Source organism: Dendrobates tinctorius, unplaced genomic scaffold, assembly GCF_039654945.1.
Source record: "Dendrobates tinctorius isolate UK_male_01 unplaced genomic scaffold, ASM3965494v1 ptg000102l, whole genome shotgun sequence".
In the NCBI taxonomy this organism is placed as follows: Eukaryota; Metazoa; Chordata; class Amphibia; order Anura; family Dendrobatidae; genus Dendrobates; species Dendrobates tinctorius.
This window is the reverse complement of record NW_027361770.1, coordinates 34,256,475-34,282,451: the sequence shown is the minus strand read 5'-3', so window position 1 is coordinate 34,282,451 and position 25,977 is coordinate 34,256,475. Positions and strand designations below refer to the sequence as shown.

Genomic DNA, 25,977 nt, shown 5'->3' with positions numbered 1-25,977 from the left:
TGCCTCCCACAGGTCGTCAATCACAGCTTGTACTTTCTGGAGATGAGTCTCCCAGTCCAAGCTGTAAATGACAACGTCATCCAAATAGGCCGAAGCGTACTGCCTATGTGGCCTCAGGACTCGATCCATCAGTCTCTGGAAGGTCACCGGTGCTCCGTGCAGTCCAAACGGCATATACACATACTGAAATAAACCTTCCGGCGTAGCAAATGCCGTCTCTTCTCTGGCAGCTTCCACCAGAGGGATCTGCCAATACCCCTTTGTTAGGTCTAGGGTCATAATATACTGGGCTTTTCCAAACCGATCTATTAACTCATCTACCCGGGGCATAGGGTAGGCATCAAATTTTGAGACCGCATTCAGTTTCCTGAAGTCATTGCAGAACCGGATGGTGCCGTCCAGTTTAGGAATTAACACAATCGGGCTGGACCAAGCACTGTGCGATTCCTCAATGACACCTAACTCTAACAATGCCTTCACTTCTCGGGAAACGGCTTCACGGCGCGCTTCTGGAATTCTGTAGGGTTTCACGTGAAATGTAACCGAACCTGGTGTCACATGTCATGTTTCATTAGCGTAGTCTGCCTGGATTTTTCTGAGAAACTTATGGTTGTGAAGTAGAAACTGCCTGATCTCAGTCTTTTGCCACTCCGAGAGTCTCTGCAACCCGTACCTCCGGTACGGTATGCGAGCAGATGGGACGGACCAGCTCCGCTGACAAGGTAGACCGGTCTTTCCAGGGTTTTATCAGATTTACATGATAAACCTGTTCAGGTTTCCGTTTACCTGCCTGGTGTACTTTGTAGTTTACTTCACCAACTCTTTCCTAAAATCTCAAAGGGGCCCTGCCACTTTGCTAGGAACTTACTGTCCACCGTGGGGACCAGGATCAACACCCTATCTCCGGGTGCAAACGTACAGATCTTGGCGCCCCCTATCATAGATTCTTTTTATCATGCGTTCTTTGACGATGGGCGTAACAGCCGCAATACGGTAATGCATTTGGGATACGTGATCTATCACCGTTTTAAACGGAGTGACCTGACCCTCCCAGGATTCTTTGGCGATGTCTAACAGTCTGCGAGGACGTCGGGCGTACAATAACTCTAAGGCGAGAACCCTGTGGTAGACTGGGGCACTTCCCTGATGGCAAAAAGCAAATATGGAAGTAAATAGTCCCAGTTCTCCCCATCCTTGTCTGCCGCCTTTCTCAGCATCTGCTTCAGAGTTTTATTGAACCGTTCGACCAACCCGTCTGTTTTGAGGGTGATACACGGATGTGCGTAACGGTTCGATTTGTAACAACCGGCAGAGCTCCTTCATTACCCTGGACATAAAGGGAGTCCCCTGGTCGGTGAGTATCTGTTTTGGTATACCGACTAAACACATGCACCAGTTCCTTGGCAATCATCTTGGTGGCCGTGTTACGCAAAGGGATGGCCTCCGGGTAACGAGTGGCATAATCCAAGAGAACCAGGATATGTTGGTGTCCACATGCAGACCGTGGAAGGGGCCCAACTAAATCCATCCCAATCCTCTCAAACGGGACCTCAATAATAGGTAGGGGTACCAAAGGGCTACAGAACCGGGGCTTAGGCGCAGAGGCTTGGCAGTCAGGACAAGACTCACAATATACACGAATATCGTGATGCATGCCTGGCCAAACAAAACAGTGTAATATCCTTTCGGTGGTTTTCTGGACTCCCAGGTGACCTCCCATCACATGTCCGTGGGCCAGGTCCAGCACCTGCTGCCGGTAGGGTTTTGGCACGACTAATAGTTGCACCGTGTCTTCCCCCTTTTTCTCTATTTGATAGAGTAAATCATTTTCCAGGACCATGTAAGGATATGCCAGCCTAGAGCCAGGTTCTACAGGTACCCCATTTATTACTTTTACATTTGTCCTAGCCTGAGAAAGGGTACGATCCTTTATTTGCTCGCTTTGGAAGTCATCTTTCTGAACTTCCAAATCCAGCAAACGGGGAGGTGGACGGCTGTCGGCCTCCTCCTCTTCCCTGGTCTCCTCCGTATCACCCGCCATGACTGAAAACAGGAACTGCAAGTCATTTCCATCAGACTCTTCCCCCGAGGCTTCCGGGGGGACCTCTTCCAGGGGTTCGGTGCCCACATGTGCCCTGGGAGAAGAACCATGTACACTATTACCCGGGGGCATCAACTGATTCTCCCACAATTGCCAGAAGTGGGGAAAATCCCGGCCCAAGATAACATCATGCAATAACGCAGGGACAAGTCCCACTTTATGTTGCACAGACCCATAGGAAGTAGTAATGCATATGACCGTGGTGAGGTACGAACAGGTGTCTCCATGCACACACGTTACAGAAAGTTTGTCTGATGGTCCAGTCGGGGCTGACACCAGACTGGCCTTCACCAGAGTCACCACACTTCCCAAGTCTAACAATGCCACCACATTTTTGCCATCAACAGTTAAATCAAACGTGTTTTTCCACATCCTTTTGACCGGCATTCACACTCACTACCCGTGCAACCATAGACATGTGGTTTTTAGAGTCTGTGATGTCGCACTGCATGGGTTCAGTAGTGACCAGACAGTTCGCAGCAATGTGGCCCATCTCTTGGCAGCGGAAACACCTAACGGGCCCCTTGCTTAGACCATAGTTCGTTACTCTTGGCCTCGCATTGCAGGCAGTCCTGGTTTCCTCCCCCACTGTCTTAGGGATTTTTCCTTCTCCCCTACTCCCTGGAACAGTCTTACCGGTTCCACGTGGAGATGATGAAGAACGAGGAGGGGTAGCGTCGTCTCGGAGTCCTTCCGCCACGGAGTAACGTTCAACCAGATCCACCAGTTGATCTGCAGTTGAAGGATTTCCATGGCTTACCCACTTCCTCAGGGCTGGCAGTAGAGCTCTTGGGTACCTGTCCATGACGACTCTCGTCTCTGGTGCTGTCAGCACCTCGGTTTGTAGCCACTTCTTCGTCACGTGGATCAGGCTGAACATCTGTGACCATGGTGGTTTATCCGGCTGATAAGTCCATTGATGCACTCTGTGCATGGACAGCGGTCGTCACTCCCAGCCGGGCCAAGATCTCGGCTTTCAGTTTGTCAAAGTCCTGCACGGCTTCAGGTTCTAAGTCATAATAAGCCTTTTGGGCCTCACCGGAAACAAACGGGGCAATCAGGCAGGCCCATCGTGCCTTCGGCCATTTTTCTTGCACCGCCGTCCGTTCAAACGTGGTCAGGTATGCCTCAACGTCATCTTCGGTCGTCATCTTCTGCCAGTACCGACTCGCGTGAATCACTCTCGACTCGCTTTCCAGGTTAACCTCATGTAAGCTTGCCAGGCGCTGCGCCACCTGCTGGAGAAGCGAACGATCGGTAGCTGTCATGTCCACCAACTCCTTCAGCTGGGCCATCATCACCCGATTAGCTTCTTGCTGGACGGCGGTGGACTGTACCAGCGCTTTCACCACGTCCTCCATGTTCATGCTTTCAACGTGATGTCCGCGTTCTCCACCACAATGTGATAAAACACTCCGGGATTGCCTTTGCTAGGTTCAAAGGTCACGTGCGTTCAGCATGAAACTCAGGCGCACAGCAGGAGTCCGGGTATAACTGACACTGGGTCAGGTTTATTAAAGGTGAAAGCAATGCATAAAGGAAAAAAAACATAAAACAAATCCTTGCCTGTCTGGCACTAACTAAACAAGGTACAACCTAACTACCAACTGGCGGGCTTCTCCCGTCCAGCCAAACCACAGTTACAGTGGGCACTGCTTTCATTCACTTGTGTCTCTCACACAGACAGGCTCTCTGTGTTCCCAGGCTGAGACACTCACACAACCACCTGGCATCCTTTTATATCCGCCTCCCATTATTCATTAGTAACCAGGTGATATACTGACCAGATTAGGCCACATAGGAAAGGTATCTGGGCAAGATATACCTGCCCTCATCTACTATTCCCACATGATTCTCACAGTATGTTTGATTGTTTGCCTGTAAAGTACCTGGCAGTCAGAAATGCTTCCAGGCGTCTTCCCCATGATGTTCCCATGTCATTTGAGCACTGTTCTCATCGATTTCAGATGTTTCTAGACCCTAAAAGGACCCTGGGGAGGGGGTCGTGGCAAAAATGCTCGGGCTTCCCATTAACTTACATTGGGCTCGTTGCTCAGGTCGAGCACCCGAGCATTCCAATTTGCTCGACCCAAGCAATGAGCATCTGAGCATTTTAGTACTCGCACATCACAAGGAACTCTGGCAGTGATGGCCAGGAGGTTTATATATTTATCCCCAGCCTAGTCTGGTGAAGTATATCTCCCCTCACTGGGAGCGCCTCAATAACTCGTGCCTATAAGGGAAGCCATTCTGGCGACTATTTTCCCTCGGTGCAGTTCCCTGACAGACCTGGGGCAAGTGGTGGCACCAGAGGGCTGATCCCTGCTACGGTCTTCTCTCCCCTCCCCCAAGGTGAGCGAAGTCGACACCCCCTTCTCCTGTGCGATCCGTCACAGACTGGTGAGAAATTGTACCAAACATATATAGTTTTTACTAGAAAAATCTAATGAGTCTAACAGGAGGAAAAAAAACACTTGTTTCATGTCTTTACTAAAAAGAATTCACTATGGTTCATGTGGTTAAATCTGAGAGGTTGCACCATGTGTGAACGTGGTGCACTTTTAGGCCCCGTTCACACATTCAGTATTTGGTCAGTATTTTATATCAGTATGTGTAAACCAAAACCAGGAGTGAAACAATCAGAGGAAAAGCATAATAGAAACACGTTGTCATGACCCAACACACACAAAACGGGATGGTAAAGGAGAGAGGAATGCCCTACTCAAAAGGATGGGGAAGGACACCTCCTGAGCGCCAACATAAGCCTGTCCTTGCACTCCCCTAATGCCCTAAGCGGGTCCTTCCCCCTGCTGCCATCACTAACCTCATCTCACTGTCACCTCACACTGCTCTGGCTAGTGCATTGGCCGGCCAGGGTGCTAGCCTCAACACTGCATATGGTGCAACACAGGGGACAGTGATAAGCATGAGACAGATGAGGTAAAAGCACAAAACTTAGGATAATAACTTTCTCTGCTGCAAAGCACTGCACAGCAGAAAAAAAGGCACCAGAACCATGAACTCCATGAAACCAGCAAATTAAAAGGAACCTGTCACCCCCCCCCCCCCCCCCCCCAGGGCGTTTTTAAGTAAAAGAGCCACCTTTAGCAGCACTAAGCCTGCATTCTGAGAAACAGAAGAGCCACCTTCAATCCCCCATTAACGCCGAAAAATTGACTTTTATAATTAGGTCCTCATACCTGGAATTAGTCAGAGGGGTACGGCGTGTCCCTCTGTTTAAGCTGCCTCCCAGCTGTCCATCAATCCCCCTGTAGCATCCGGCACCACTTCCTCCTGTATTGGATGCTGGAGGGCGCTTGCGTTGTTCCAACAGTTCTCGGGCATGCGCAGTGCGTGCTGCCCGAGAACTGACATCAGGCTATCAAGCCTGTGTATTTTGGAGTCCTCTAATCCCGCCCCGCAGTGTGTTATGAAGTATTCACACTGCGGGGCTGGGAATCTTGCACCTGCGCATTGAACAGCTTTAGCTTTGCCTGCCCCATCTCCCCCCTCCTCTTTCGTTTTCCTCCTTTGGCAGTGTCTGATGAGCTGAGCGGTTCACTGACATGTATATAATTATTAGATCAATTGAGGAAAATCAATATGAAGATGAACTACCTCAGCATGTAAGGCTCTCATGTATCCAGGTAGGTTCTGACGACTTTTTTGGTTTCGAATCTTGGAGAGTGAACATTTCTGCATAATCTCACTGCTGCTCCTGGATCCTACTCGAACAATGTTGCACTTCAAATACTTGAGTATCCCTTTAAATATAAAAGTAAACAGTAATAGTTCACAACTTATTCTGTGATATTATTAATAGTTATTATTTATTATAAAATATTAATCTTGGAGAAATGTAAAACTTAAAATATTTGATTGCTAAAGGCAATAAATATATAGACTTAAAGCTTACCTCCATTTACAACTACAGTTTGTTATATTATGCCACTTACTAATATAAGAAATATAGTTTATTTAAGATCATGGAGAGCAGCAAAATTTACCTTCCAGAAACTGATCAAGGGCATGGTTAGTGTAACACACAACCAGTATTGGATTACTCCCCTGTTTCCAAAGGTTAGAGTTATTGAGTAGCGCATACATAATTTTCAGCCCCACATAGGTTTTACCTGAAGATCAAATGAATACACAAAGGAATTAGGAATTATTAGTGAAGAAACTCTACAATGATATCTAATTCTTATAGAGCTAAGTTCCTATCTGCACGGATTGTCACAAACCTCATTCAGATGAATGGAACGGTATCAGAAATTTCTACATTAATTCTGCCACTTTTTAAAATATCCTTCAACGTGTTGCATTTTGGTGCGGTCGTCGCACCATCAAAAAGACGCATGTGGCAGCATCCACATTCATCTGCACGGCCTGCGTACCTAATGCTAAAGATAGGGTACGGATGCCGACAGAGGCGGGACTGAACGGAGAAGCCCACAGCCCTCCATACCCTAGTGTGAAACTAGCCTTAAGCAAGTATGCCAGAACTACACCAACACCTCAGTGTTTCACAAACAAAACTCAAAATCCCCAAATCTAGCAAAAGAACTACCCTCCATTGATTATCAAAAAAGCCTATAAAGCATTAAGACTGTGGTGCTAGTCACAATCACAACCCCCGGCAGGCCATGAGTCAGCGAAGTCTGACGTTCCGGGGTCAACACCAAAAGAGCACGTAGTAAACCAAGGGAAAATACGAAGATGTAAGTCAGGTAAAATGCTAGGGTCAGAAAACCAGAGAAATAGCAAATAAGCAAAGGGGCAATAACAAATGGGTAGTCAGAACATGATCCAAAGGTCAGCAGCAGAATATCAGATTCAAAGTGGCAATAACAAACGGGTAGTGAGAGCACAGTCCAAAGGACAGCAGCAGTAGATCAGCACTTACAGCACAGGGATCAGGCGAACACACACCAGAGAGAAAAAGCTTAGAACAAGCTTTTGACTGGCAGTGATCTGGGCCAGACAGCTCACCTAAATAGCAGGGCAATTACCAACAGGGAGCACCTGTGGAAATCTCTGCACTTTCCAGTCAGATAGGTCAACCGAGTTGTTAATCAAAGCACTGACATCTCAGCACACCCCAGCACTGGCTAGGATGATGGTGCTGTCCATCACTGAGTCCTAGACACTCTGAGCAGAGGAATCGTGACAAAGACAACTGACAAAAGCACAATAACCCCCAATAACCAGTTTTCATCATAACTTCAGATAATTCAGACCACCGTCTATTCACCAACATTTTGTCTTGAAACTGGCAGGTATTCAAGACAAAATGTAAACCTAAAAAATATCTATTGTGCTATCCAATCAATTGGCATCCAGTTGCCTATAGGAAAAACCTTAGAAACATATTTATTTCCCTCCTAAAGTGGTTTATGTAGACGTACATAAAAAAGATGTTATTCCAGCATTAGCTACAGAACAAAAGTATTTTCATTCATGAATATGGGGGAGATCCTTAACATAAAATTATTATTCAATTGCAGATTGGACTACATTTATTTGATTAAATGCCCCTGCTTACTTCAATAGGTTAACTCACACCTTCGAAACAAACTAAATGGCAAATAGATGATGCTGCAACCCATAATGAGGTCCTTGTTAAGGGGGACTTTAACTACCCGGATATTAACTGGGAAATGGAGACCTGTGAAACCCAGTAAGTCAACAGGTCTCTGCTAATAACCACAAAAATTATCTTTCAGAATTGGTGCAGAATCTAACCAGAGGAGCAGCACTTTTAGACCTAATACTATCTAATAGACCTAACAGAATAACAAATCTGCACAACATTGTACAGTCTCACTTGTCTTTCACTAGTGGGACTTGTCAGGGAGTCATAAAAACACTGAACTTTAGGAAGACAAAGTTTGACCAGCTTAGAGATGCCCTTAATCTGGTTGACTGGGACAATGTCCTCAGAAATAAGAATACAGATAATAAATGGGAAATGTTTAAGAACATCCTAAATAGGTACTGTAAGCGGTTTATACATTGTGGGAATAAAAGGACAAGAAATAGGAAAAACCCAATGTGGCTAAACAGAGTAAGAGGGGCAATTAACAGTAAAAAGAAAGCATTTAAACTACTAAAGCAGGATGGCACCATTGAAGCTCTAAAAAACTATAGAGAAAAATACTTTATCTAAAAAAACTAATTAAAGCTGCCAAAAAGGAAACAGAGAAGCACATTGCTAAGGAGAGTAAATCTAATCCCAAACTGTTCTTCAACTATATCAATGGTAAAAGAAACATAAATGAAAGTGTAGGCCCCTTAAAAAATGATGAGGAAAGAATGATTCTAGATGACGAGGAAAACGCTAATATATTAAACACCTTCTTCTCCACGGTATTCAGGGTGGAAAATGAAATGCTAGGTGAAATATCGAGAGACAAAGAAAACCTTATATTAAGAGTCACCAATCTAAACCATGAAGAGGTGCGAAACTGGCTAAATAAGATTAAAATAGATAAATCTCTGGGTCCGGATGGCATACACCCACGAGTACTAAGAGAACTAAGTAATGTAATAGACAAGCCATTATTTCTTATATTTAGAGACTCTATAGCGACGGGTCTGTTCCACATGACTGGCGCATAGCAAATATGGTACCAATATTCAAAAAGGGCTCTAAAAGTGAGCCTGGAAATTATAGGCCAGTAAGTCTACCCTCTGTTGTTGGTAAAATATTTGAAGGGTTTGAGGGATCTTATTCTGGATTATCTCAATGAGAATAACTGTTTAACGCCATATCAGCATGGGTTTATGAGGAATCGCTCCTGTCAAACCAATCTAATCAGTTTTTATGAAGAGGTAAGCTATAGACTGGACCAAGGTGAGTCATTGGATGTGGTATATCTTGATTTTTCCAAAGCGTTTGATACCGTGCCACACAAAAGGTTGGTATGCAAAATGAGAATGCTGGGTCTGGGGGAATGTGTGTAAATGGGAAAGTAACTGGCTTAGTGATAGAAAGCAGAGGGTGGTTATAAATGATATATTCTCTAACTGGGTCGCTGTGACCAGTGGGGTACCGCAGAGGTTGGTGTTGGGACCTATTCTCTTCAACATATTTATTAACGATCTGGTAGAAGGTTTACACCGTAAAATATTGATATTTGCAGATGATACAAAACTATGTAAAGCAGTCAATACAAGAGAAGATAGTATTCTGCTACAGATGGATCTGGATAAGTTGGAAACTTGGGCCAAAAGGTGGCAGATGCGGTTTAACAATGATAAATGTAAGGTTATACACATGGGAAGAAGGAATCAATATCACCATTACACACTGAACGGGAAACCACTGGGTAAATCTGACATGGAGAAGGACTTGGGGATCCTAGATAATGATAAAATTACCTGGAGCAGCCAGTGTCAGGCAGTGGCTGCCAAAGCAAACAGGATCAAGGGGTGCATTAAAAGAGGTCTGGATACATATGATGAGCATTATACTGCCTCTGTACAAATCCCTGGTTAGACCGCATATTCATGACTTTAATGAGCGGTACCATGTGACCGCTGAAGGAAGCCTGAGACCGTAGGAGAAGCAGGGAGGCTGCAGAGACCGCGCCAGGAGGGGGTAAGTATATGCAATATTCGCCTGTCCCCGGTCCGCCGCTGCATGCTGCTGTCCTCCGTGTCCTCTGGCTGTGATGTTCAGGTCAGAGGGCGTGGTGACGTTAGTGCGTACTGCGCCATCTGCTGCCTGAACGTCACTGACAGAGGACCCGGAAGACAGAGTGGCAGCAGTGGATCGGGGACAGGTGAATATCTGAGGAGCCGGGGCCCTGAGCCAGCGGTGACACCGGCACCTGGCCCCCAGTGACGAGAGGGGAGTATATAAATTTTTTTTATATTTGCAGCAGCAGCATATGGGGTATAATCTATGGAGCAGCATATGTATGGAGCATCTTATGGGGGCAGCATATGCTGGCATAATCTATGGAGCATCTTATGGAGGCAGCATATGGCGGCATAAGCTATGGAGCATCTTATGGGGAAGCATATGGGGGCATAATCTATGGAGCATCTTATGAAGGCAGCATATGGCGGCATAATCTATGGAGCATCTTATGGGGAAGCATATGGGGGCATAATCTATGAAGCATCTTATGGGGCATAATCTATGGAGCATCTTATGGGGCCATTATTAACCTTTATGCAGCATTATATGGGGTGTATTTTGTATGGAGCATCTTATGGGGCCATCATGAACTGTATGGATTATTATATGGGGCTCCTGATTCAATATGGATAATCAAAAACATTTAACCTTGTGATGCCTCAATTAATTTTACTTATATTGGTATCTATTTCTATTTTTGAAATTTACCAGTAGCTGCTACATTTTCCACCCTAGGCTTATACGTGAGTCAATAAATTTTCCCAGCTTTTAGTGGCAAAATTAGGGGGGTCGGCTTATACTTGGGTCGGCTTACACACAATGATCTGTTTATACCAAGTTATGTGATGGTCACAAGGGGGCATTCTCTGCATCTGGAGGAGAGAAGGTTTTTCTACCAAGATAGAAGAGGATTCTTTACTGTTATGGCAGTGAGAATCTGGAATTCCTAGCCTGAAGAGGAGATAATGGCAAAATCAGCTGAAGGGTTCAAGAGAGGTCTGGATATCTTCCTGGAGCGTAACAATATTGTATCTTATAGTTATTAGGTTCTTTAGAAGGATGTAGATCTAGGGATTTATAGTGACAGATTATAGGCTGAACTGGATGGACAAATGTCTTTTTCGGCCTTGCTAACTATGCTACTATGTTACTAAATAAGCACCATACGAACGTCTCCCATGAGGAAGAGACTAAATAAGCACCTTACAAAAGTCTTCCATAAGGCAGAGATTAAATAACACTTTACAAATGTCTCCCATGGCTTCTACAAGCATAGTGTTTCAAGAGATTTTGCTATGTTCCATAGGTCTGACTTCCGTCACCTTACAAACACACACACATAGAACATATTCCAAACTTGATCCCCAACATACTACAAAGGCTTAAACAATCGAGAATAAAGAGAGCACAAGAATCCCGAATAAAAAATTACACATATTTAGTCAAATTACATATAAAATAGACAAACAATAAAAGTATTAATCAATTTAAAGACAAAGTTGAGAAGTGACTAGCACAGGTGTATCACACTAGGTCCACCTTAATTTCAAAGGATGGAGGAGCAACTGTGGCAATATATTCAGAAAGAGTGCCAGTGCAAATAGATAAATCAACAATCCCATATAAAGACTGAGCAAATTTATATGCTGGCTTGCTCGCTAATATATACTTTTTCATCAACTCATCAATATGACTGGTAACAAGAGAAAATAGTGATAATCAGTCAGGCCAGCAATAGTTGGTCAATGCATATAAAGAAAATAAGGTGTATGTCATTTTAAGAAAATCAGTAAGTGACGATGGAATGCCAAAGATTGCCCTTACCCATAATATCCAGTCAGGGATCAAGTGTGCGCAGCCCCAACGCACGTTTCGTGTGAGCTTTTTGCGGGAGCTGTACCAGATAGTGTAATGCCCTGTCATTATATAGGAATCCCCTATTAATCACACATGTGTGTTGGCGCTTGGGCATCGCTCTGCAGCCCCACATCCACGTCATATCCGGCCTCAAGGTTACCAGGAGATATTGGACCCCAAAAGTTGTTGTTCAATTTGTCCTCAGTACGCTGATACCCCATATGTGGGGGGACCACTGTTTGGGCCCACGGCAGGGCTCGGACGGGAAGGAGTGCTGTTTGACTTTTTCAAGCTAAAATTGACTGGAATTGAGATCGGACGTCATGTCGCGTTTGGTGAGCCCCTGATGTGCCAAAACAGTGGAAACCCCTAACAAGTGACCCCATTTTGGAAACTATACCCCCCTAAGGAACTTATCTAGATGTGTGGTGAGCACTTTGAACCCCCAAGTGTTTTGCTAAAGTTTATAATGCCCGGGCGTGAAATATATAAAATCCAATTTTTTTTTTTTTTATTTTTTTTTTTTTCCCACAGAAATGATCTTTTGGTCCCCAATTTTTAATTTTCCCAAGGGAACCAGGAGAAATTGGACTCCAAAAGTTGCTGTCCAATTTGTCCTGAGTACGCTGGTACCCCATATGTGGGAAAAAACTGTTTATGCACACATCAGGGCTCGAAAGGGAAGTAGTGGAATGCAGACTGATGGAATGGTCTGCGGGCGTCATGTTCCATTTGCAGAGCCCCTGGTGTGCCTAAATAGTAAAAAAAACACAAGTGACATCATTTTGAAAACTAGACCCCCTAAGGAACTTATCTAGAAGTGCCCCCTTTTTGGCACTAATCTACTGTTTCCTGTAAAGCATAGAGGTGTGGTACAGTTGGATGCAATCCTTCATACACAGGCCAGGTTTTAGGGGCAGGTGTCGCATTGATAAATGGTGTCCTTGCGTATTCCCCTTTTGTAACACACTCAGCACCTTTTTTGTGGTTTACCTTTTCTTCCAGTTGGCGGGACCACCCCTGGAAAATGCTGACCTGGTACGATACGAGCACCTTCAGTTCTGGAAGTATTGGGGCCTGCTGCTTCCTGAGTGTCAAAAATTACTACCTCCTGGAATTGAAGGTACGACATATCGGTGTGGCATGCACATCGTGACAGCAGGAAAGCGTTGAGCATTGTCATTTGTACGATGTGGATGGACAGCTTTTTGTACCACACCTTGGCCTTTCTCAAAGCACTGTACGCCCCCCATGTTTTTGTTGCACCCCAAGTACACAGTCCAGTTGCAGACCTGTGTAGAGGTACAGTGCTGAGGGTGCTGCCATCACAGTGTATAGTGGTCAAGAGAAGGACATCCCTCTTGTACTTAACCACCAGCAGGTGGACGCTACATTTGGCGCTGCTGTCACCCCTTCTGAGCATCTGCCCAAGTAGCGTTTTTTGGGAGGCCTGATTTTTGGGGACAGTACTGCAGGCTGTGGTACCTCACGCAGAGAGGGATTTTTAGAGTGGGACGCTGGTATAAAAGTTATTGGTGTAGAGGTGATAACCTTTATCCAACAGTGGGTGCACCAAATCCCACACAATTTTCCCACTCACTCCCAGGACAGAGGCGCACTCAGGAGGTTCAATCCTGGTGTCCTTCCCTTCGTAAACTCTAAACCTGTGGGTGTACCCTGAGGTACTGTCACACAGTTTGTAGTTTGATTCCAATCCTGGCCCTCTTGCTGGGCAGGTACTGACTGAATCTGAGCCTTCACTTAAAATGAACTAAGGACTCATCCATGCAGATGTCCCTTTGGGGCACGTACAATTCAGCAAACTTTTTGTTGAAGTGTTCGATGACCAGCTGAACTTTGAACAGACGGTAAAACCTGGGGTCCTCTCGTGCGGGACACAGTGCATTATCGGTATAATGCAGGAATTTGTGTATGCCTCAAAACGCGTCCGGGCCATGACCATTCAGAACACTGGAGTGTTATATAAAATATCAACACTCCAATATTGCCGAAGTTCTGGCTTCTTCAGGATTCCCATATGAAGAACCAGGCCCCAAAACTGCGTCATTTCAACGGTGTCTACAGGAGACCAGTTTGAAAATGATGAACACGGGTTTTGTTCCAAAAATAGACGTGTACAAATTAGTTTGCTCCACCATGAGGTTAACAAAATTCTCAGAGAAAAAGACTTTGAAAAAGTCTATTTATCTGAGGCCGGTGGTGTCAAACTTGATTTCTGATTCTGCCACCAAATCAGGAATAAGTGGCTTGTAATTTTAGGGGGGTGAGGTTCATAAGGGGTCCACAATGGGGTGCATTGGTTCAGCTGCGGGAATGGTGGGTGCTGCCTCATCTTCTGTCCTGTGGTGTCTGTGTGGAGGTTCTGCAGGACACGAGGAGGAAGATGAGGAGGAAGAGAATGAGGATGAAGAATCGGAAAAGTATACAAATGTGGGATCCTCTCCCTATCAGTGGCGGAGTCAAGGAAAGCATATGTCTCCACCAATGAATAGTGCTGTTGGAACGAACGTGACGAGCAGGCTATTTTTTTTTTTTTTTTTTTTTTTTAAGTATGGTGCATGGGTGTACTTTATAACTATGTGTATGTGTGGGGGAGGAAGTGATTGATGTAAACTATTCTGAAAAGAAAAGGCTAAAAGAAAAAAGCAAATAGCAAGAAAAAAATGCCTGTGGGGGGAAAAAAGCCTAAAACAGCAGGCCCTAGCTCTGATAAGTGAACTGTTTCACTTATCAAAGTTTCGGCAGCAGCTGTATGTGCGCACGAGGGTGGCGCAAGGGGGGGGTGAAAAAAAAAAAAGGAAAACGGCAGGCACAAGTTCTGATTAGGGAACTGCATCACTTATCACAGTTTGGCGGCTATGGGATGTGTGTACGGAGTTGGCGCAAAGGGGGCTGAGAAAAAAAGCGAGCACGAGTGTTGATCGGTGACCTGCATCACCAATCAACACTCGGTGGCTGCGCAAAGTGGGCTAAAAGAGGGAGAAGGGGAGGATGGGGGATTGGGGTGGATGAAGAGAGATCGGTCAGGGATCAACAGTTAGGGTTGTAGTCAGGTGGCGCAAAGGGGGGTGAAAAAAATGGAAAATGGCAGGCACAAGCTCTGATAAGTAAACGGCGTCACTTATCAAAGTTTGACAGCTGCAGGATGTGCATAAAGGGAGCTGAGGAGAAAAAAGCGAGCACGAGTGTTGATCGGTGAAATGCATCACCCATCAGCTCTCGGCAGCTCATAAATGTGCGCAAAGAGGGGTAGAGGGGGAAAGGGAATGGGGTTTGATGAAAGATCGGGCAGGGATCAACACTTACAGATGTAGTCTCTCTTTCTTTTTTCTTCTGTCCTTTTTCTTTTTTCTTCAGCAGGGATTGTGGAATCACAGGCTGCTGTGGCACCACAAAGCCCAGCACAGCAGGAGACCCATCAGTATGACTGCTCTGTAGGGAATCCTCAGCTAGTGTGAGGACCCCTGCAAAGAGGTCATACACCGGTTAGATACAGGTCACAGAGCAGTCATACCGCTGCTGTGACCTGTCACTGGTGGGATCGATTGATCACATCTATCCCACCAATCACTGCTCTTCCTGTTGACCATGTAAACTGCCTAGGTTCGACCACATTTCAGAGGCGATACGGCCTGAATGGTGCCCGATGATCAAGTTAAGGGCTGCCAATCACTTGCCCATCCCGTGGTGGTCTGGATGCACATTACAGTCTGCAGCAAAGATCTAGGGCAAAAGGGAGTGTTGCTGACAGCTGAGGATGCGAGTAAGGGACACACTGTCAAGTTAGGCATGAATGTGTTAAAAGAATTCGGGAGTCTTCTTATCAACGAGTCCTCAGACCTGTTCCTAAGACGGTGGAGCCCTCGCACCCTGCAAAGGAGGGTATTTCAGCAGCTAATATGGGTGACTCAATCCCAAGAGACCTCCAACGGTGGAAAAACATTAGGGAAAGTAATTGTTCCAGCTTCTATCAATCAAGTTTTGACGCCAGAACAAACGGTGCTTACCCTGCCCGTCCAGGCCTTTACCCCTCTGGAAGGAGTCAAGGTTCAGATTGAGCCCGCCAATGAAGACCAATTACCCCCGGGGCTGCTAGTGGCGCGGATGTTAGCTACTGTGCATGATGGAACAGTCCTTGTATGTTGTGTCAATTTGGGGGGAAAGGGACATCACGCTCCCACCCATAAGTCAAGTGACCCAAGTCATGGTTATGTCTGAAGAATTGATATCGCCACAGGTCGTGCAGTTGACAGTAAAACAGAGATCCTTGGACAGTGGCCGTAGATACTACTCTGGTGCCTGAGCCTCAACACCTGCGAGAGGGATGGCAAATTTTAGAACAACGATTTTGGTTGCACCACAACGATCACGCACGAGATTCCAACTGAGAACACCACACCCATTAGAGAATACCAAAAAATTCCCACCGCAAATGTATCAGGAGGTGAAAGGAATGCTGTCTCAGATGCTGCAAAATGGTGTAATTTGAGAGAGTCAGAGCCCATGGGCTGCCCCTATCGGGCTGGCGCGAAAGAAAGATACTGCAGTACGCTGCATTTTTGTGTGGACTACCGTAAACTCAACGCTTGTGCTGTACGAGATTACTATCCGCTACCAAGGATTGAAGAGTCTGGATCGCCCCCTGCTGGCTCAGGGCTGCGGGGTACTCTGTACCGGGCTGGCGTCGGCGGGATGAGTGTCACAGCAGTGGTGACCTGGTCCGTGGCCCTGGGCGCCCAATGTCGATGGCGGTGACGCTTGTAGTTTATAGTTTATAGGATTAGTATAGTTCGTGACGCCACCCGTGGTGTTCGGCAAGGGAGATGGTAAGCCAACGCTGCGTGCAGATCCACTGGGACTGACGGTGTGGTGCAGCAAAGATGGTGGAGCTGTAGTCCCAGGGCAGTGTAGGTGCAATGGATGAGGAGAGGTGCAGAATGGTATAGATGCTGGTACCCAGATGTAGCGGTGCTGAAGGTGTTAGCGGCGAATGAATGGAGGACACCAGGACTTGCAGTTTCAAAGCTTTACTCACAGTTCGTGGTGCCTGCCTCCATGCCGTGTCCTCCGGGGTAGAGACTCAAGCAACCTCCCGGGCAAGTCAGGCTTCTCCTCTCCAACACTCCGCCAACATGTGCCTTTCTGAACGACTCCTCCAATGCGCCTTTTAGGGCGAAACACTCCAGTACTTAGTTACCCTGGAATGCCTCTCTCTAGGTGTTCCTAGTCTCTACTTGATGACAGACAGCTGTAGCCTCTATCAGGGACTCCTCTCAGAGTCCTGGCTCGCGAATCGGTTGCTGTTGTGACCCAAGTCTTGGATGGGAGTAGTGCATTTGCAGTCAACTACTCCACCGGTGTCTGCTGCAGAACCATAAGTGTCCATACAATCGCGGGGACCGGGCCCCGGCCTTGCGCTGTGAACCTATAGGCAGGGTACTCTCTCAACCCACAACTCCTCTGTTCTCCTACTCATTCGTTCCGCGCTGTTCCTTCTCTCTCTTATGGAAGCTTAGGTTGCAAGTCTCCATCTTTTTCCTCTTCTCTTTCCCGTGCCAGCTGGCTCAGATCACTGAGGCAGCTGCAGCACTCCTTCTATCTCGTTCCACGGGAGATCTTCCACTAAGACCAGTCCTCAGCCTCTCCTGACTGACTGTCGTCCTCCGCCTCACTCCCATCAGGCTGACCTGTTGTCAGCCTGCTCTCTCTCTCTGACCCTCGTCTGACTGACTTGTAATTCTAAACTTTCCCTCTTTTATACTAACTCCACCCACCTCCCAGCACATCTCGTGTTACAAAGCAGGGTTCCACGAAGGGTGCACTGCTACCCCCAGCCTGGAGCTGCTAGGTGGACCTACTGAACTATCCTGTGTGGGATGCAGATGTTGGAGTGTGGAAAGGAGTTCCCAACTTACCTTGGTGGTGGGGCACTACACCTTAGAAGGTGCAGTACCTCTGTGGCGACTGAGCCTCAGGGGCGCCACAAGTCCCTGTCCACCCTGGGAAACACCAAAAAATTTTCCACGTTAGATCTAGCCAGTGGCTACTGGCAAGTACCAATGTCCCAGCAGGATCGAGCAAAGACTGCTTTTATACTTCCCATGGGATTATGAGTTCAATCAGATGCTGTTCGGTTTGGCTAATGCTCCTGTTACATTTAAATGACTGATGAAGAGGTGTCTAGGTAACCTAAGTTTCGAGGCTACTCTCATTTATTTGGACGATATCATTGTTTACACTGCTTTATTTGAGGAACATCTCCGAAGGCTGCAACAAGTGTTGAGCTGCTTCCAACAGCATGCATTAAAGGGAGTCCAAAACATTAAGACTCAAATTTATTACATAATTACCAATGAGTATACAGACCCAGACATAGTAACATACCATAATTGCAGAAAAATACATGTAAAAAATGCATATAAAAGGACAAAGTGAGCACTATAAATAAAAAATCATGCAAAAATGATGATGAGGATAATAATAATAATAATAAAGTGCAATGCACTCCTTGAAAAAGCCACGGCGGGCGAAACGTACGTTGGAGGGAGCCTGGACACATTGAGCCACACATCACGGGTATATATGATTTGGATTTATATATAATTTTTGTGCATCTTTTATGCACTTTATCAGTAGCTGACTTTTCTGCCCATATATATTATGCACTTTAGAGTATGTATGTCAGTGTCCAGCTGCAGCAATGAAACTCATGGGTCTTTCCCACCTGGTGATCAAGTTCCTGCACGGACTGGATTAGGAGTAAATCCTTCAATAGGAGAACAAAAAGGAAATCCAGCAAGAACTGGACCGTGAAGAAGGCAGATTAGGTCGCCGAAACGCGTAGTCCCATTTGCGTTTATTTCTGCCACGCACTCTGGTTCCTGATCCTTGTGGGTCGTCTTTTTAACCTTTTTAAAGAAATAAAGAAAAGCATAAATTTACTCCAATCCTGGTTTGCTGAGTTCTTGCTGGATTTCCTTTTTGTTCTCATATTATGCACTTTATTATTATCCTCATCATTTTTGCATGATTATTTATTTATAGTGCTCACTTTGTCCTTTTATATGCATTTTTTTACATGTATTTTTCTTTAATTATGGTATGTTACTATGTCTGGTTCTGTATACTTATTGGTAATTATGTAATAAATTTGAGTCTTAATGTCTTGGACTCTGTTTGGTGTATTCATTTTTTGAGTAGGTTATTGTATTTATTATGAATATCCATTTATGACTTATTTGGTGAATTTTTTCATTTAGTTGTTGGCTTAGCATGCATTAAAGGTAAAACCTCAGAAATGCCATCTGTTCTGCACCCAAATCGAATACTTGGGACGACATGTAGTCTCTGCGGAAATAGTGAGACCAACACACAAGAAAATTGTAGCAGTGCAAGATTGGCCCATCTCGAAGACTGTAAAAGATGTGCGGCCTTCTTAGGACTCACTGGATACTTTAGGCGATTCGTGAAGAACTTTACTCGCATCGTGAACCTGCTGTTTGTTAGAACTGTTGAAGGTAGTGCCATCCAGTGCAAGGAACAGAACTGTCCAATGGGGAGAGTGTTTGGAGAAAGCGTTTTCAGCCCTGAAATTGGCTCTGACCGAAACACCTGTGCTGGCCTATGCTGACTTCTCCCAACCATTCATCCTTCATACTGTTGGTAGCTTTCATGGACTCGGAGCTGTGCTGTCCCAAATCCAGAGCGGAAAGGAATCCTCACCTATGCTAGTTGGTCCCTCCATGACTCTGAAAGACACCCAGATAACTACAGCTCCATTAAACTAGAGCTGTTGGTGTTAGTGTGGGCTATGATGGGAAAGTTTGCTGAATATCTGTCTGGCTTTGAAATCCTGGTAAGCACAGATAACAACCCTTTAGCCCATCTGGAGAAGGCAAAGCTTGGGGCTTTTGAGCAACGTTGGGTGGCTCGGATGGCGAAGTTCCGATATAAGATCACCTATAAGAGAGGGGCCGAGAATACCCATGCTGACGCCTTATCCCGAGTGACCCATCGGAAGGCTGGACCCAATGGGACAAAAAGCTGGAGGCTGACGAAGTCCCTAAATTCCGAGATTCTGCCAGGACGGTGGCAACTGTGCTAGAACAGGTGCAGATTGCCCCAATATGCACTCTCAGGGCGCTATCTCGTAATGAGTGGGTCCGAGTACAACAAGAAGACAAAGGACTCACTCAGATGAGACAGTGGGTGTCGACAAAGCGATTACCCAGCCAGGAAGAGAGCGATGCTCTGTCCCCAGGAGCCCTGCAGATGCTGCGGCAGTGGGAAAGACTACAAATGAGGAACGGAATATTGTGTTGGAGAGTTCAACTACACCTGGCAGATGTTGATCCCCAAAGCGTCTTTGTCTAAGGTGGCCACAGAAGCACATGAAAGAGGAGCTCACTTCAGTCCAGAAAAGATGTTTCAGTGGCTGCAAAGGTTAGTTTACCATCCTCTACTGAAGGCTGTAGTAGAGGAGACCTGTTGGCTATGAAGAAACTGTGAATTGGCCAAACTGCCGGAATAGAGGGCTCCCACTCAGACCATAGTGACTTCTGCTCCACTGGAAGTGTTAATCATTATCTGACCATTGGTCCAGCGCATCAGGGATATGAACATTGCTTGGTGATAACAGATCACTTCACGAAGTTTGCTGCTGTGACCCCGACGCAAGACCAGACTGCTAAATCCGCTGCATACGCCATCTGTAAGAACTTCATCCAGGTATATGGCTGAACAAAACAAATCCACTCTGATCAAGGTGCCTGTTTTCTTGGGAAAGTGATGAGAGTTACACTAGCTGTATCAGATCAAGAAATCTCAGACGACACCTTACCATCCCCAAGGGAATGGGGCTTGCGAACAGTTCAACCACACTCTGATTCAAATGTTAAGGACACTGTAAGAAGACAGGCTTGGTGGCCTCAGTTCGTGGCTGAGTTAGTGTGGGTGTACAACAACCGAAGGCACAGCACCACTGGTTACACGCCGTATACCCTACTGTTCATCCGACCGGGAAGAGAGATTACCGAGCTGGAGCTGGAACCAGAGGAGGACTGCCCACGGACGGGGGTGTCCACCTGGGTTCAACAACACCATCATCGGCTGCAGAGCTTACATCGTCTGGTACGGACCAGGTTTCAGGAACTGGAACACACAGAAGCAGCTCCTCTGCATGGGACAGCTCTTCACGCTGGAGACCGTGTAATGGTATGAGATAAACATCCTCGAGATAAACTGGAGTCTTGGTGGGAAAAGAACCCGTATCGGGTAAAGCGGAGAATCAACTCCGAGGGGCCCGTCCATGAGATTCAACCAGAGAGATGAGAACGCTGTCACCTGAATAGTTCATCGTAATGTTACGGCCCTGCTTGTGCAAAAATCCTGACTCGGTTGAGGAGGTGCAAAGTGTCCCAGAAATAGTCCCGACAGTCGGGACTTCTGACTTATGGCGCTCCGAACGAACAGCTGGCATACCCCCTAATCGATACAACCAAAATCAATTTGTTTGGTGGCAAGTAGTTCAAGGACTAGAAGAGTGTCGACATTAAGTAGGGAAAGTCTCGCCCATGGAATGGCGAGCAAAAAGAGAGGGGGAATGTAAGAAGATGATCTGGACCGGGAGTACCTCTCTTGCGCCAGTTCTGGAACTGTCGGGATTGTCACCATTGTTGCACGGGGGATAGCTTTCTGGCTCGGACCAACCTATGCACTTGTCAGCAGGGTGCGGGTCTGAGATAAAAAGGGACAGGAGTCCTGGTGAGAAGATAGAGCGCGCAGCAGGTTGAGGTGCAGGCCTTCTTAGTGGAGCATCGCATGAGCACAGGCCCACCATGCACATCTTATATGACCATATCCATTGCTCCCGGACATCAGACTGCTACGTACCCGACGTCCTCCGTGCCTGGAGGTGACTCACATACGAGACCAATGACTGCTGCGTTCATGCGGCCTAGCCGAGAACCAGTGACTGGGCCAGAGTATTCCGACTCCTCACCCGCATACACCACGGAGCAGAGCCACGCTCCAGCAGTATCGCATATAGAGCTGAGATCAGTACGAGGAAATTGCTGGTACGGGGACCCGCCTAGTACAGCAAAGACTCTATGCCTGCATTGTGGAACCGGACCTCCGCCTACCAGGACGGCCCCGAGACATCAAGCGCCACTGTTGTCAGTGCCACCGTTGGAGACGGAGATGCTGCAATCAAGAAACCGACAGACTGATAAGTTTACTCTTTTTCTTCCTTGAACATGAGCCTAGCCCCTTTCCTTCCTATTCATCCCTCCAGTTCCAGTATAGATATATACCCTTCCTCCCATATTCACTATCTTCCTGCATGAAGTATACATCTGTTAATACATTTGTTAACTCTTGATCTGCCTCCTTTCCGTGATGACATCTCGATCCCTGCAATTCTAAATTAGTCTACCTCCATTCTGGGTGAATTATTTTGCATTAAATTATCTGGTCCAAGAACTGTAGAGAACCCTATGACTTTTGAACTGTGTGCATCTGATAGGATTAGTGTGTAAGTGTGAATACAGTTGTACTTGGATGATTACTGGTGTTGCTGTACACAGCTATTGAGAAGGATCAACCAACAGGAGGGGTATCTTCTAGTCTGTCTACTGGGTTTCATGATTTTGTAGGGCGTTAAGAGTCTTTTGTCCCAGATGTACGCTAAAGGAAAGTGTGTCGGCACTGTGAAACAAGCGTTCAGGGTGTTAAACATCTTGGACCCAGACCTTTAGGGCTTGGGAGCAAGTATGAGAAAAATGATATATAGTAGATGGGTGAAAAATATACCTGAAGGAAAAATAGAAAAGAGAATAGAGGATTTCCTATCAGTATGTGTTTGAGGTGTAGGAGGAAACCCATGCAAACACGGGGAGAACATACAAACTCCTTGCAGATGTTAATCCTTGGTGAGATTTAAACCCACCTTGCTTCCCAAAATTACATTGAAGTAAGTCTCACTGGCCTGTAATTGAAGAGAGAATGCTAAGCACCTCCCAAGCAGCAACCCCCCCCCCCCAATTAACAGATCACTGTGACTAATTCTTCCTTTCCCTAGGGATATGCAGATAGAGCATTTTTGTACTTTCATCAGTCAACATGAGGGGGAAAAAAAATAATTTACCTGATGACTGACTAACTCTTTGTGGACGACTGGGAATAATGATGTGGGCAGACCACCAGTCCCACCAGTGGAGGTGAAGCTAAAACCATGTCTTCCACTGCCACGTGTTAAACAGTACCCCCTCATCCCCACATAGGAGCTGGCTATCGGAGTATCAATTCAAGGAGTTACTAAAGGCACAGGCAATCAGCAGCTTAAATTGCCCTAAAATATTACATAACTTAGAACCTTCCTGGGTCAGGTGTCATACTGTAGGTGTCAGGAAAATATGAATTCTCAAAATTCTATGTACACTTCCAGTCCCGTGCTGTCTCACCCCCCATTAAGATTGTGCATCACACACAAAACCCCATGTGCAGGCACCGCTAACAAACATCCCCCTTGCAGCTGCATCAGCCTCCTCTTTCTCCATGTTGTAATGTCACCTAATGGAGGTATACAAGCTTTGTGTAATGTGACCAGTTAAATCTGGCTTTGTTTAAAGCACATGTTTTTTTTTTTTTTTTTTTTTTTTTTTTTTTTGTTCATTCAAACTCTATTTAATAATGCAGAATATTCATAGGGACAGAACAAATATATTTCCGGAATCGGCATAATTAAAGCGATTCACAGCAGCGTTTGGCAACTTCTGCGACAACCAGAAACCGAGAAGAGAATTTCTGCCTGCCCGTACTACACAGCCATGTCATGCTTGATCTTAAATGAAAGATAATCTTGTAACAAAACCTATGATACCCCTGTTGTCACTCTGCAAGCTTCCCAGCGATAGTTATGGCCAGTGGAAGTTTTCATAACTCTACCAAAAGGGGCGTGCATTCTCTGACTCAGCCCCCACAGTGAGGTCAGCCAGAGAAGAGCATAAATCTAGGATGCTTGATTAGGGAGTTGTAATTTGCACGGAGAAGCAGCTAGCAGGAGACTGTGCTTATATACCATTTTTCCTTGGGAAGATTCTCCTCCCCTCAGCATGTTGTATATACTGCATTTTGTCTCTCTTGTTACTTTTTTGTATTTTTGTAATCACTTCCTATATTTTCTGGTGTAAATCTATAAAATTTACTAGTGTCGTTTCCCTTGCTCTATGAACGAACCGTCACGTCCTCCGCGCTAAACTACGCCAAAGATTATTGTTATCTTGTGGGTGGGTTCCTGACCCGATATTTGTTTTTATGTCAAACGAGGAGCTGGTGGCAGCAAAGTGTTCAGGGGGATTTGGGAGACCCTGGTAGTGATGGAACGGAGGTTTGTGTGTATTTCCAGCCTGAGCCTGGGAAGATACATAGCTCCCTCACTGCAGAGTGCCCAATAGCCAGTACACGGCAAGGCAGCCTTTCTGGCAACTACTTATCCTAGGTGTAGTTCCTAGGTGTAGTTCCCTGACTGACCTGAGGGTAATAGGGGGGGCGCCAGAGAGCTGCAAGTTCTGAACCGGGACAGAAAGTGGGATACAAAAGTACCGTATATACTCGCATATAAGCCGAGTTTTTCAGCATATTTTTGTGCTGAAAATGCCCCCCTTGGCTTATACACGAGTCAGTTGTCCAGAAAGCCAGTGGAGCAGTGGCGGAGCAGCGGGTCACAGGAGGCAGGAGTTTGCAGCTGTATCTGTGCCCGCTTCTAAAGAGAAACAAATATTCATTTCTCTTATAGCAGCGCACAGTGACAGCTGCCAACTTCCAGAAGACAGCCTACTCACCCACCAGCGTGCCCTCGCAGCATCTTGGTGGTCCCGGCGTCTTCGCAGCATCTGCATGGTTCAGGCTTACAGCAGCTCTTCCGGCGCAATCACATGGCGCTGCTCATTAAGGTAATGAATATGCACGCGTCTCCACTCCTATAGACGTGGAGCGCATATTCATTACCTTAATGAGAGGTTTTCCGTGGCAAAATTAGGTGCTTCGGCTTATACTCAGGCTGGCTTATTCTCGAGTACAGTCATGGCCAAAAGTATTGACACCCCTGCAATTCTGTCAGATAATACTCAGTTTCTTCCTGAAAATGATTGCAAACACAAATTCTTTGGTATTATTATCTTCATTTAATTTGTCTTAAATGAAAAAACACAAAAAGAATTGTCCTAAAGCCAAATTGAATATAATTCCACACCAAACATAAAAAAGAGGGTGGACAAAAGTATTGGCACTGTTCGAAAAATCATGTGATGCTTCTCTAATTTATGTAATTAACAGCACCTGTAACTTACCTGTGGTACCTAACAGGTGTTGGCAATAACTAAATCACACTTGCAGCCAGTTAACGTGGATTAAAGTTGACTCAACCTCTGTCCTGTGTCCTTGTGTGTACCACATTGAGCATGGAGAAAAGAAAGAAGACCAAAGAACTGTCTGAGGACTTGAGAAACCAAATTGTGAGGAAGCATGAGCAATCTCAAGGCTACAAGTCCATCTCCAAAGACCTGAATGTTCCTGTGTCTACCGTGCGCAGTGTCATCAAGAAGTTTAAAGCCCATGGCACTGTGGCTAACCTCCCTAGATGTGGCCGGAAAAGAAAAATTGACAAGAGATTTCAACGCAAGATTGTGCGGATGTTGGATAAAGAACCTCCACTAACATCCAAACAAGTTCAAGCTGCCCTGCAGTCCGAGGGTACAACGGTGTCAACCCGTACTATCTGTCGGCATCTGAATGAAAAGGGACTGTAAGGTAGGAGACCCAGGAAGACTCCACTTCTTACCCCGAAACATAAAAAAGCCAGGCTGGAGTTTGCCAAAACTTACCTGAAAGCCTAAAACATTTTGGAAGAATGTTCTCTGGTCAGATGAGACAAAAGTAGAGCTTTTAGGGCAAAGGCATCAACGTAGAGTTTACAGGAGAAAAAAGAGGCATTCAAAGAAAAGTACACGGTCCCTACAGTCAAACATGGCGGAGGTTCCCTGATGTTTTGGGGTTGCTTTGCTGCCTCTGGCACTGGACTGCTTGACCGTGTGCATGGCATTATGATGTCAGAAGACTACCAACAAATTTTGCAGCATAATTTAGAGCCCAGTGTGAGAAAGCTGGGTCTACCTCAGAGGTCATGGGTCTTCCAGCAGGACAATAACCCAAAACACACTTCAAAAAGCACTAGAAAATGGTTTGAGAGAAAGCACTGGAAACTTCTAAGGTGGCCAGCAATGAGTCCAGACCTGAATCCCATAGAACACCTGTGGAGAGATCTAAAAATGGCAGTTTGGAGAAGGCACCC

General features: G+C 45.9%; 1 protein-coding gene and 1 long non-coding RNA gene across 3 annotated transcripts in view; one reads left to right on the top strand and one right to left on the bottom strand.

Moving 5' to 3' along the window:
* LOC141099765 (NFX1-type zinc finger-containing protein 1-like) overlaps positions 1-25,977 on the bottom strand; it is a 400,215-nt gene that overhangs the window by 270,405 nt on the left and 103,833 nt on the right. For both annotated transcript variants that reach the window (XM_073587803.1, XM_073587804.1), the window contains 2 exons: positions 6,109-6,234; positions 5,720-5,865 (listed from right to left, as the gene is read on the bottom strand). In XM_073587803.1, the coding sequence (XP_073443904.1) occupies positions 5,720-5,865; positions 6,109-6,234 (272 nt within the window). The remainder of the gene's footprint in view (positions 1-5,719; positions 5,866-6,108; positions 6,235-25,977) is intronic.
* The window catches only part of LOC141099766 (uncharacterized), a 53,863-nt gene that overhangs the window by 24,656 nt on the left and 3,230 nt on the right, over positions 1-25,977 (top strand). The window contains exon 2 of the long non-coding RNA XR_012234520.1: positions 12,612-12,729. This is a non-coding gene — a long non-coding RNA (uncharacterized lncRNA). The remainder of the gene's footprint in view (positions 1-12,611; positions 12,730-25,977) is intronic.